Source organism: Aricia agestis, chromosome 9, assembly GCF_905147365.1.
Source record: "Aricia agestis chromosome 9, ilAriAges1.1, whole genome shotgun sequence".
Lineage (NCBI taxonomy): Eukaryota > Metazoa > Arthropoda > Insecta > Lepidoptera > Lycaenidae > Aricia > Aricia agestis.
Window position 1 is genome coordinate 14,577,202 of NC_056414.1, and position 13,982 is coordinate 14,591,183.

Here is a 13,982-nt window from a genome sequence, read left to right on the forward strand (position 1 = left end):
CTGTAGGGTCGGTATTGAGCAATATTTTTCAGTCTGTTACATCTTGAGGAAGAAGAGGCGCGCTCGTAAAAAATCGTTAGGCCGATTTTGGCCTTTTCCTGTAGCACACTTTCGACCAGCGACGTATTCGTTTACGTTTAGCTGCCAGCTAAACTACAGCGGCAGCTAAATCTTGCTCAACGTTGCTTCAACTGAACATGAAAACATTGCACAAAAAAAAATGTATTATTGTGCAATAAGACAGACAGACAGACAGACACACTTTCGAATTTATTATAATTTTAGTATGGTTAAAAGGCTCATAAAACACCAAGTAACAAAATAATAACTTTATTATCTATGAAATAACTTACATTCTAATTACTATATTTATAATATTATGATATAATATTATCATATAGGGAATATAAGGTAAGAATACATTTTTGACAACTTTTGAACACATGCGATTGGCATATCGACTAGCCTTAACTCTAAGTTGCCTTTAAAAGGAGCTTTAAGCTCATTCTACAGGGTGTAACAAAACAAAGTGATAAAACTTCAGGGTGTGTATGAGTCCCTTGACCACAGAAATAAATCAAGATAGAACGGCTAAGCGGGTGGAGTACGCGTGTTTCAATCTTGCTCTGTCGTGCAAGATTCGTTGAACGTTCATTCAGATAGCTCGCACGTCTCGATTGCACCGGAGCGGTTGGGCAAAAATGCCTCATTGTGCAGTGTCTAAGCGTAAAAACAGAAGTATGAAAGTGAATCGGTCAAAAGGAGGTATTTCTTGCCACGGATAAGTTATTTGTTTTAACTAAAGCAAAAATTGACACGATCAATTCCTTAGCAACGCACGCGCGACGCCGTTCTATCTTGATTTATTTCTGTGCCCTTGACTATCAGAGAAGTTGATTCATAGCATAGGCAGATAGCGGACTAACGGCCGGGACACAAAAACACGACACGACGTCGTGTCGTAGGAATCCACGACGAGCATCGCGATCGCGAAAAAACTACGAAGCGACGTCGTAGCGTCCCACGACACACGGCACGACGTCGAGTCGTAGAAACTCACGTAAAAATTCAAGGATGACGCATCGTGAGTTTCTACGACGCGACGTCGTGCCGTATATCGTGGCACGTCACGATGTCACATCGTAGTTTTTTACGATGCTCGTCGTGGATTCCCACGACACGACGTCGTATCGTGTTTTTGTGTCCCGGCCCTTACGTAAATCGGCCGTGTTTTATCAAACCCAGCCATTCTATCACGATCAACATCGAATTGACAAAATCCGCCCAAATGACGTAGGTCCGTCAACTGCCTAGGAATCAATTTCCTCGGTGGTACATACTTAAGTGTGACAGTAACAGAGCTGAAAGAGGTTTTTCCTTTGTGTTTTATACGGGCCAGAATTTTCCCATACAAAACTTAACAGAAACTGTTTTAGCGCTGCTACTTTCACAGTGAACTCTATACGACACATACACACCCTATATCTTCACTATTTTGGTACTGTGTGAATTGACGATACTTGCATTCAACTAAATGGACGATAAACAGTCCAAAAACGTACGTAAAAATGTACGACCGTACGTCCGTTTGGATGGACGCAAATTGTATTTCAATTTTACGTTGGGTCGTATTATAAATGGCTGTTCCATCAATGCACACCAAAAGAACCTACTTAGGGCCCTTCGACGCGCGCTGACGACATAGTAAAGGAGGGGAAGTAAGTTATCGTCATACAAAGGCACCGCGCGCGGCTTGTATGTGTGCGCCGTAGTATTAATGCGTCGCCACGTACGGCACACAACAAAATCTCGGCGGTACAAGCTGGTACCAGCCTCTAAAACTCGCCGAGATTTTGTTGTGTGCCGTACGTGGCGACGCATTGATACTATGGCGCACACATACAAGCCGCACGCGGTGTCTTTGTATGAAGATAACTTACTTCCCCTCCTTTTACTATGCTGACGACGCGCGTTTCTGATGCGCTCGTCTTCTGCGCTACGCATCGCATTTTGACACACATTTTAAAACTTTAGGCTTCCATGGGTTTGCTGAGCGTTCATCTTGCGTTTGTATCGATCGAAAAAAACGTGGTGTGGAAGGGCCCTTAGATAACATTGATATGGGCAGTACCTATATAACTCGGCCATGTTTTCATTCATTAGTATATTATATTCATAAAAACACGTCTTCTAATGCTTACACAAATATGGCACATCGCTCATAATATTATACCTAGTTACAATAATCTCTCTCAAAAATTCATGTTAATATTATGTAAGCAATTCTGTTTTAATTAATTTCATAATTATAATTATAACGCTAATATTTGGAAGCCAATTTATTTAATGATCATGATACATATAAGTTATAAAGTTCTGGGATTTTTAAAATAAATTTATCTATTCATTTGTGCTTTTCATTGGCTAAAAAAGTTGACCAATCAATAAATCTATTGAAAATAGAATAATTTTTTTAGAAATACCTATTCGGGTAAAACCAAAATTCCATTGATCCAACCCAGTGATTAATCGCTACTGGAATGCACAGAAATGTACTGAATTGCATTCCATTGCAATCCAGTGTCCGTTTACATAATTCCAGTAACAATCCAGTTCTGGATTGGATTACTGGATTGGAATAATGTAAACTGGTCATAACGTCCGATTTTAAAAGGTCAAAAAACCTTAGAATTGAACAGCGACCGGCGGGGCTAAAATGGTCGCTTTGGAGAATCATAAATAATATGAATTCATTTTTTAAAAATCGCAAAATTGACACTCTGTTTGCAATTCAGATGTCTAAATTCGTACTAATTTGACATTCGTCAGTTTGACAGTTTTGACAATTCATTTTGTGAATTGATTGAGAATTGAGATGAATTGCTAAATGTGACTATTTTAGCCCCGCGGACTGAAGTCAAAACATTAGAAACCGACTAAACGGACTAAGGAGACCACACAGAAGGAGATTTAAATAAACTTTAATCTATAGGATCGTTTTCTTACCAACTTAGATGTCCAGGAACTATATATTAAAATTATCTCTACGGCAAGATAATAAAATGAGTATTTTTATAAGTCCTAGCTTTTGCCCGCCGCTACGTCCGCGGGGCAGAAGCAGTAGAGGGTTATAGACCGACAAGGGTCTTTTGGCACATGGCTTTTGGAACTAATACTGCCATTGAAGCGTCACTCGATAGACAGTAGCATACAAATTTGAGACACGCCCCCATGGCAAAGTCACCCAGGTGCCACAAGATCCTCGCCAGATTATATGTACATAGACTGTCACAAAGAGGTCAAATGCTTCAGGTGTGTGCAGTATCCTGTCGTGGTCTTCTTCTCATGATGATGGCTTCAATTGTCCAGGGAATGACGCACAGCAAGTTGCAGACCGCCAGCATTATAAACGCTATAGTGTAGCTCTTCGTGTAGTCACGGATGAAACCTGAAACAACAATATTTTCGGAATCAGAATCAGAATTAGAATCATTTATTTCTGGAAATAAATAATTATTGCTTTATTTATTATGTATTATTATTATTCATTTTTTTATGACTAAACGAGTTATCTACAATGTGTAAAACTTAATTCAATTCAGGAATAACAAACCACTAAAATGCCGATTATCGTACTTTTTTTTTTTTTTTTTATGAAATAAGGGGGCAAACAAGCAAACGGGTCACCTGATGGAAAGCAACTTCCGTCGCCCATGGACACTCGCAGCATCAGAAGAGCTGCAGGTGCGTTGCCGGCCTTTTAAGAGGGAATAAAATAGGGCAGGGTAGGGATGGGAAGGGAAACGAATAGGGGAGGGTAGGGAAGGGAATAGGGTAGGGGATTGGGCCTCCGGTAAACTCACTCACTCGGCGAAACACAGCGCAAGCGCTGTTTCACGCCGGTTTTGCTGTGAGAACGTGGTATTTCTCCGGTCGAGCCGGCCCATTCGTGCCGAAGCATGGCTCTCCCACGTATACTATACTATCGGAGAATTGATTCATAGACAGAAGGCGGACCTACATAATTTAGCCGCTGTATGTCTAACCCAACCGACAGATCACGGCTACAGTTCGACAAGGCTTTATATGAACGTGGCGAGAAAAGGAACTAAACGCTTGTTTCATACAAAAACGTCATTTGTGACAGTTCTCCTTCACCAGCAGCGCTCCCGTCAATGTCACCCACCTTCATTTAAAGCCTTGTCGAGCAGTTATATTAAATTGACATAGCTTGACAAAATTATATAGGTCTGTCACCTATAAATCAATTTCTTCGATGATACCAATCACTGGGAATTCCATATAATAATTATGACATAATATTATGAAATAGATAGTCCTTAAAATTTTCAGCACTAAACGCGCTGATGATACTATTGAAAGTCACTCTCGATCATAATTATCAGCTTTCCAACAAAAAAAAAAAACTAGGCCAACATTAATGTGCTTTTCGGATGCGACGGTGCCACGGGCTGGCAGGGCTGGCACACACAATAGGCTACTTGACACATATTTAATTTCATTGAACAAATACATATTTCTAGTAAAACTTGGCATAAGAAATCATATTTCACCCTTATCATCAAATAAAATCCTATGATTGATAAATAAAGTCGATTTGATTTACGAGTTTATATATTTTTTTAATTAATTGTACTGAAGAAAACGCTTTTGCGGTACTTTCGATTTGGATGTGACGTCATCAACTTGTAATTCAATATTTTTTATTTAATGCGCTAGTGGGCTTTGGTTCAAGACTTTACAGCCACAAAACAAAAATATTTTACACTGTTTATAGTAAGTTTTTATGTACCATCGGGGAATATAATTCCTATGCAATTGACAGACCAACGTTAATTGGTCGAATATGTCAATTCAATGTTAATTGTGATCTGTCAGCTGGGTTTGACGTAACGCAACCAAACTACTTAGGTCCCCGATTTGCATAGGAATCAACTTCTCTGATAGTACATAAATAATAAGAATACGCCTAAATAGGTTTGTAAAATATATTTTCTTGACTAATTCAAATTATTATCTCCATTAACACGTAGTTGGGAAATGAAATGGTCAAAACATTTCTCCAAAAGTTTTCAACATTGACAACAGACCAGTAATTTTTCATTTCTTGTTAAATTTTTTCCTAATCTTTTGTACTTTTATACTCGTACGTTTAGCACGTAATTAAAAGTTTCAATGAAGAAAATTAACTTATTTATCAATTTATAAAAACAGAGTGTCGTTTTTTTGTTCTAAGTCCCGGCCCTTCTTAAGTAGTTTTGATACTCTGAATTTAATTTAATTTGATAACTTGAATATAAACTTGACATTTGACAGCGACATAATATTATGACATCACTTCTATCACAGAGTATAAAACACAAGTAATATGACGTCACACTATGGCGGACCATGGCGGACAGTGTTTTCCGTGGCATTTAAAATGCGTATTTTTGAGTCGACATTTTTATGGGTTTCTACTTTTTAAATTTTAAAATATTAGTTTTTTTTTGTAATAAGGAATGACTAACAAACGATTAGCATGAAGAAAAAAATGAGGTCAAGTAGCCTATAATTATTGCTATCGAATATCGGTACGTTTTTGCCGGGGTTAAAATACAGGATATCAGCACAATAAAATATAGCAAAGTACACTGCAGATCATAGTAACGTTTTTAAAGCGCTTAACAATTTGATAGGAATTGAATGTAGCCTTTGAAATTTAAATAGCAAAGAGACCCACGAAAAAGAGACTAATTAAATTGAACGGAATACTTCTCGTAATTTAAATATTAACAATGAGTGTACTTGTTTGATAGGTTCAATTCTATTATTTGTAATATTTCCTAATAGGAAGCATCCTGTTTGAAATAACTTAAAAGAGAATTAAATACTTAATTATAATGTCATGTTAATAAACATTAAGGTAATAGGGAATATTAAGCAAAGGTCGGAGCAGAGGGCGCTGCTAGCACATATTACAGTAAATTTTCGGCCAAGTGCGAGTCGGACTCGCGCACGAGGGGTTCCGTACTGTTATAGTGCAAAAAAAGCCTTAATATATAATATTTTATTTTGTTTTTAGTATGTACTCTCCTTAAGTATTGATCGTGTCTCACCAGTCATGCTGTATATCCTATTAACTGTTTTAGGAATCGAAAAGTAACTTTACATTATATTAATTCGATTTCGAAATTAACAATCTTAGCATGTCCGAAGTCCAACAACTTGGCTTAAATTTTTAAATTTTTATGGAAATGCGTCGCGGTGTCTACTTTATATTTTAGTCACGTCTTTGTTGTGGATTTATGTAACTAATTTGAAAAATACTCAATTCTTTTTCTTTCTTACGTTTTAAAAAGACCTACCGAATTATTGGCCTGAAGTGCCAGTACCTAATAGTATTGAGATTTGAGTCATACTACAGAAAATCCAATTATTGGCATTTTTTAAATTTTTAAATAAAATTCTAAGCTGCCAATAATCCAATAACTAGCAACGATTGGGAGTTTGCCCTGCATTGTATCAATAATCTATCTCGCCGATAAACCTTGGTTTGGTTAAATTGTATACGTTTTTAAGTTTCTTGAAATTAATAAATTAAAAAATCTTTAGATTTCAAACAAGACCGTGTACCATGTATGTATTTGGATTTTTTTGAGGTGGATGACATCGTCATTCCTTTTGTTTTCAAACAAAAACTTAGCGTGCCAATAATAGAATGACTGTCAAAAATTGGGTAGTTTGATGCTACGTATGTCTCACCTATCTTGGGTACAATATATATCGGATTATATAATCTCACCAAAAACATTTCATGTAAAATGTTGCCAAGACGACCACATAAGGTTTTCCTTTTGAAAAAGATATCAGATCTAATGTAGAGCCAAGCTTCTGAATCTACAGATCTCTGGCTCTAGCAAATCTGGCTTAACTCTACGGACACTAACTTCAACAAATTCTACATAATATCAGTAAATGTATGGCTTCGCCGTTTCGTTACAGTCGTGATGCGAATACTTAGTTTCTGATCTGAAGTAAGTAACGAAACAGCTAACTGCCGCACTCAGAATGTAACATTAATTACTTTTAATTCAAAATTTTCACATAAGCCTCATACATTATTTGCCAAACTCTACATTAAATTGAAGTTAATCATAATAAAATGTGTCCGAGTGCGGCGGTAAGCCATGCATATTTAGGAAATGCCCTTGCGGTTCGCTTGGCTGATGGCTCGTCTTGGCGGGGGCACTACCGTGTCCCAGATATGATGATGCTTCATAAATTCTGCCTCACCTATCATCGGTCCGATGCTGAGGCTGACAGCACCGGCAAGCAGCATGAGGAGGCCGTACGCCGACGGGTACCGCTCTATTGGCACGTGCTCCGCGATCACGATGGGCTGGGCGATGTGCACGAGGGACCGGAAAGCCCCCAGCAGACCCGTCACAATCAGCAGCGGGGTGAATGTAGTGAACTGGGTTAGTACTGGAAAGATAAAGTTATTATAGTCACTATCCGTACTTCCATAATAAATGCGAAAGTCCGGCTGTCCGTCCGTCTGTCTGTCTATCTGTCTGTAACCTCTTCACGACCAAACAGCTGAACCGATTTTGATTGTTTGTTTATTTTGGTATAGAGATACTTTAGTCCCGGGAAAGGACATAGGATACTTTTTATCACGGAAAAATGTACAGTTCCCGCGCGATAAACGAATTATGGCGCAACGGATATGCCGGCGTCATCTAGAGTAGATATAATAAGATAGAAAATAAAATACGACGGTCCTAATCTCACTCTCGTTACTAAGAATCTCAATCTACCTCTCAAGTCCAAATGCAACAAGCCACTTAGGTTCTCAAGCGTGCCAAAAATATTTTATTATACAACATACACACTCGTACACACATACTTTCACTCGACTAATCCCCTTAAGTGTAATCCAGAATACACCTTTATAAGTACCTGGATGACCGAGCTTTGCTCGGTATAGCAAACACTCATTGACTTCGTGTTACTTAAAAACGCAATCTGCTGGTCGTTAAAACAATTAGTTGCTCGCAAAATAGTATTATTATTCGCCAATAGATGTCAGGAAGAGTCATATTTTTCAGTTTATCCATTATCGATAAAACACGAATACAAAGACATTTTCTAAAAATGATTCCTAGCTAGATCGATTTATCTAAATTTCATGAAAATCGTTGGAGCCGATTCCGAGATTCCAATTAAAAAGTTTAAAGATATAAGATTATGCTATCACCTTAAGCGATTCCCTATTTAAATACTAGTGCACAAAAATAGCAACACTATTAGACCTCTAGCATAAATCGCCATTAAAATAAATTAAATGAGACTTTTTTTGTTTCAGGTACTTTTTCCTTCCCAATCACTTTATATCGGTGACAAGTAAAGGTTTGTATTCAACTAGAATTTATTAGGAAATAATCCTATTGTTAGGCGTGATATAAAGTTGAGATGATGAAAAAATAATAAAATATTCCAAGGCATTTCTCATTATAATAATAACATTGAAAACTGAATAGATGTTTGTTGTGATACTAGTGACTAAGATTTCGAAACACCTAATATTTTTATTATTGCAAAATATTTAACAAAACTGGGCTAAATCGTAAATTCGTAAACAAGATTTGCAAGCAAGAACACCTTGCGAATGTTTTGGGAACAAACAATAACAATAATTCTCCTGTTAGAATTTTTTGATGTTGGATAACAACGCTTAATAAGAATACAAAGCAAAAGACAACCTATCATCCTATACCTACCCTCCCCTATTCCCTCTTAAAAGGCCGGCAGCGCACCTGCAGCTCTTCTGCTGCTGCGAGTGTCCATGGGCGACGGAAGTTGCTTCCCATCAGGTGACCCGTTTGCTCGTTTGCACATTATTTCATAAAAAAAACATCCTACTAAATTCAAACTCCAATTGATTTCCAAATATTATGTATATTAATTACTAATATTTTCCAATGGTCCTACTTGGTGCCTACCACCGGATCGGGGGGGAAATAAATTGGATACCGTTACGTAAAACTACGTAACGGTATCCAATTTATAATATATTTATATTTTAAATTGATACTATATAACATCTTAACTAAGCGAGGGGTAGCGGTAGCGGCCTAACAAGCGCTGGTGGCTATATTTACATTCTCGTGCTGCCCACTTCCCTGCCCGCTTCCCTGCCTAATGCCCTGCCCGATAGGGCTGAATGAAAACGGCCCATTATGCTTACTCCGTGTAAAATGTTATGGGATACATACCTATCCTAAATATAGCAGAAAAGAGCGCTCCCGTGTAGAACATGTAGCGGCTGTTCATGCGGAAGAATTGGCCCAAGACGCCGAGGATCAGCCGTGCCGACATGTCCATAGCACCCCCTAGTGCTATGATATTCGCTATTTCAGTCTGAAAGCGAGACAAAAAAGAGTTTATTATTCTGAAAAACCTAACACAATAATCGCTTTTCGATAAATAAATTGACGATTTGGACATTATAGAGGTATGGGCTATGGCCATACACGTATAGATAGAAAAAAGTCGTACTCACATAAGTTTAGCTTTAGCCCGTAACATTAATGTCATACTTAAAGTGTCAAAATGGCCCCAAACAACACCGATGTGGCCCCATTACCTCGATACATCAAATCTATCTATAGTAAAAATAAACTGGCAAATTCTGCGTCAAACCAAACTTTCGGGTATCCGTCTAAAGTTTCGCATGCATAATGAATGACCGATACACTGTCTCCTCGCAACTTCTAAAGGCAATTTTGAAGGTTTCGATTTACGTTAAATTATTATTTAACCCATCGCACACAAACTTTATTTTTACTTTATAGTTATTATATTTATTCAGACAATAATTATTATTATTAATGATTAATAAATAATATACTTATACGGAACTATTAATATAAAATTGTATACTATATTGAGTTTATGTCAAAATGTTTATTAAAGTTGAGCAATCATTAAATCACTGTCTCTACAAGAAGCCTATAGTCTATTGTCTAGAGTCAAGACCAAATAAATTCTAACCATTTGCGAAACTTAGATTATCGCCTGCATTCAGTGAAACAATATTTTCAATCTAGATTATTATTGTCAATGTCCTATGTAAGATTTAACTTGCGTGGAACATTTTATATTTGGCGATTAAAAACCAAGTACATTACTGGATGCACTTAGTGATTAGAGAGCTTAGAAATTAGATATTTAAATTATTAATTTTTTTAATTAAATGACTAGTTTGACAGGAGCATTATTAAGTCAATGTCTACATTAAATAAAAGTTAGTAAATCATTAAAATATGTCTCAAGTGCGGTCGTTTCGAAATCCGGTGCCGAGCTCGATCCCGGGTTCGAGTTCGCATGCGGATAGCATAGGAACACACCTAAATCATGACCGCGACCGCGACATTGTCGTAGAGAGCTCTACCAATTACTTTGACATTAGAACATACACGCGTATGTCACCCCAACTGGACTCGGAAGGGGAGAGGGACGGCCCTCTTTTAAGCAATAACATTAATAACTTGAGCTCATCTACCGCGATAACTCGTACGCAGCTAGTTTGTGCTACCGCGCGCGAGCAGCCTCACTCGTCTGAGAGTGAGTAAGGGGTCGGACCCCTTAAGAGCAGGGGGGACCCGTGTCCCCACGTCAGATAAAAATAGCTTATTTTCGTAGCTCTCCCCAATATTGCCCGACTAGAATGTCACACGTGTGACTTTAGGGGAGGGGGCCAGGCCCCCCTCATTGTTTATTTCCAAACCAACTAGCAACAGACTAGTTATAGCCACGATTAAACTACCATGGTCTTAACCAGACCAGTAGCTTAGACCCTTTCGAAAAAAAAATAATAAATGTCTCAAGTGCGGTCGTTAATGCTATCATCGAGTTCAACCTTCAAAATTTGAACTTGTGCGTAGAGAAGGAATTCGTTCGGAAGTCGAAACGGGTTTTGATAATTTTATGTACGTCTGTCTGCAGTCTGAGAACTGGTAAAAAGCGTGTCCGACCACAACACGTGACCAACCACGTGCATGTTTCCATTGTGATACGTTATTGTCGAGTGACAGGGTCCACTTTTGATAAGCGCGAGCTTCGAGGAATTTGTATTATAGCCTTGTACTATTACCTATTCTGTGGTATATCTTAGACTTTAGAGCCCCCGCAGACTGCTGACTTTAAATCGGCCTTTAGTTTGGTTTGGCCCTTGATCAGTATGAAGCTGTATGGAAGTGCGCATATTACAACGATACCGAGTCGGCCGATAATTAAGTTTGATGGGCTATAGTCTATACGATTGCCTTCAACGGCCAACTGTCGGCCGATGCAAAATCAGTACGACGTTTTACCACGCGGGCAGACGACGCCGATTGTTTGGTCGGCCGACTCGGCAGAAATTACTAAATAAACAAAATAAAACGTGTAAAATTTTCCATTCAATAATCTGCTGTGTTTAGTTGGCCCCGTGTACGCGCTGCCAGTCCAACCCGATCAATCTATCGGCCGATTAAAAGTCTGCAGTCTGTGGGGCTCTAAAGTGCAAGATTTTGTCTTACTCGAGCCACAGAATCTCGAGCACTACTCTTGCGATTCCGATTCCTGGAACTCTTGCTCGATATGGTTGTTTATAGTTTGTGCGTTTTATGATGATATGCGTGAGTGAGTGTGACACATTATAATTGACAATAGTAGCCGGGAAGTTACCTAACAAAAATTAATCGAGAGTTTAAAAATATCTAATCACTTCGTAAAGGACTTGCAATCGAAATTATCGATTTCGTACAGACATTTCAGTGGTGCCGACGATTTAAGATGGCCGCCCTTTTTTATCGATTTGATTTCGATTCAACAGAGTCAATTTCTATTGACATATGTTCCGTTTCATGCATAATATGACATTTTTCAAATGTTTTCGTAACAATAATTTTATACTCCTATTTCACAGTTAATATTTATAATTTTTATTAATAAGTTAGCATTTAGCATCTTTTCATTTTTATTAATTTACAATTATAGGAAACATTTGTTTTTGTAGATGGAATATAATTTATTACATTTTGATTTTTTTTGTTTTCTTGTTAAAAAACCCGTAGCAAGGAACATGAAAACGGTCACCCATATCATCTTAGAACGCACAAACTTTATTAGATGTCGAGGGCGATGTATCATCATTTCATCATGCAAAGCATGTTTGTTTACGGAATTAAAAATTATACAGAATACTCGATTCATTAGTTATATTAATTAGTACGCTTCTATTACTACGATATAAACAAAAACGTGGTTAGTACCGAATAAGATTTTTAGCGTGATTAACTCTATAAATATCGGATCGCTACATCTATTTAAAAAATATATCCAAAGCTGAACATAATATAGCCTCCTATTTTTGGAAGTCGGTTAATAAAAGAAAAGTTTTACTGTTGCTAAGTGCCACGGGCCATGGCCTATGGCTTTATTCTAAATTGGTTCAATGACTTGACGTAGCTCTCAAAAAATCTAAATTTCTAAGAGCTACGTATGGCTACGGCCTACGCCTAAATAACTATATCTACAACCTAATATTTTAGATTCAGCTGTAACTTTCCCGGTACCGAATTATATAAAACTCGGTAATATAATATAGATATTGCATAATATTTTGTAATAATATCATGGTCGACCGTCGAGTAGCAACATTCCATCGTAATTTAATGGACCTTCAAACAACGGTGTTTTTATGGTATTTGTTTGTTCTTTCTTTACTCTATACGATTTTGTAAGCACATCGTATTATGACTCAATAGCATTAGTTATTATCTAATGACTAATTAGTATTTACTAGTAATGTGGATGGGACACTAAAAATGTTAACCTACTTTTTTTTAAATTAAGTCTAAATAGTTTTATTACTCATCCTGTCCAAATGGCGTTATTTATCCCTTCTACAACTGTTAAAGTATGGCTTTCAAAATAACTTCATGTAGGTTACAACCTTATTTATTAAAGATATTATTTTTAATACGTTCTGGAAATCACATATTTTGTCTCATCACCTTTTGGTGGTTTTTTAAGTTTTTTCACCGAAGATTATGCAATAACACCTTTGGCTCACATTAATCACTCGAATCAACAGACATCCATACTAATATTATAAATGCGAAAGTATCTCTGTCTGTCTGTCTGTCTCGCTTTCACGCCAAAACTACTGAACCGATTGCAATGAAATTTTGTACACAGTTATTCTAGAGTCTGAGAAAGGACATAGGCTACATTTTGATGTGGGAAAATATCTTATTTCCATGAAAATATCGATGAAAATGAATTCGCATTGCGCGTGGCCAGCGCTCATCACGGAGGTCCTAGGTTCGAGTCCCGCAGGCGGAACAAAAAGTTTTCAATGTTCCTGGGTCTTGGATGTGTATTAAAATAAAATTTCAAAAATCTTAAATATATTTTATGTATAATATTATAAAAAATCCAGAAATATATCGATGCAATGAACATTTTAGTTCTAATACGATTCAACAGATGGCGTTTTATTTTTTACTTCATTGTAACATAGAACTAATCATACTTATTAGTTAGTATGTTTTTGTTTATAGTTTTTAATACGTTAGAATATTATGTTTAATAATATAATCACTTGGTATAATAATAATCAATCTATCTTATCTGATAGAACTCCTACTGCATTTCTAATACCTATATGTGACAAGTTGACAACAGAAGGCGCTTTAAAATAAAGGAGTTCGAGTGTACCGGTGTTGGCCTATATTCCATCCAGAAAATATATCAATGCAATCAACATTTTAATTCTAATATATGAAAACAGATGGCGTTTTATTTTTTACTTAAATATATTTTATGTATAATATTATAAAAAATCCAGAAATATATCGATGCAATGAACATTTTAGTGTATGGTTTAAGGTTACGTAACTGTGCAGTGACGTAACCTTAAACCTATC

General features: G+C 37.0%; 2 protein-coding genes across 7 annotated transcripts in view; one reads left to right on the top strand and one right to left on the bottom strand.

The window, feature by feature from the left end:
* The window catches only part of LOC121730070 (solute carrier family 12 member 4), a 371,671-nt gene that overhangs the window by 93,793 nt on the left and 263,896 nt on the right, over window positions 1-13,982 (top strand). The gene's annotated exons all lie outside the window — the stretch shown is intronic.
* The window catches only part of LOC121730077 (monocarboxylate transporter 9-like), a 31,147-nt gene continuing 20,025 nt past the window's right edge, over window positions 2,861-13,982 (bottom strand). The window contains exons 6-8 of the mRNA XM_042118910.1: window positions 9,282-9,426; window positions 7,297-7,488; window positions 2,861-3,448 (exon numbers count right to left, since the gene is read on the bottom strand). Of these exons, the coding sequence (XP_041974844.1) occupies window positions 3,309-3,448; window positions 7,297-7,488; window positions 9,282-9,426 (477 nt within the window). The 3' untranslated portion in view covers window positions 2,861-3,308. The remainder of the gene's footprint in view (window positions 3,449-7,296; window positions 7,489-9,281; window positions 9,427-13,982) is intronic.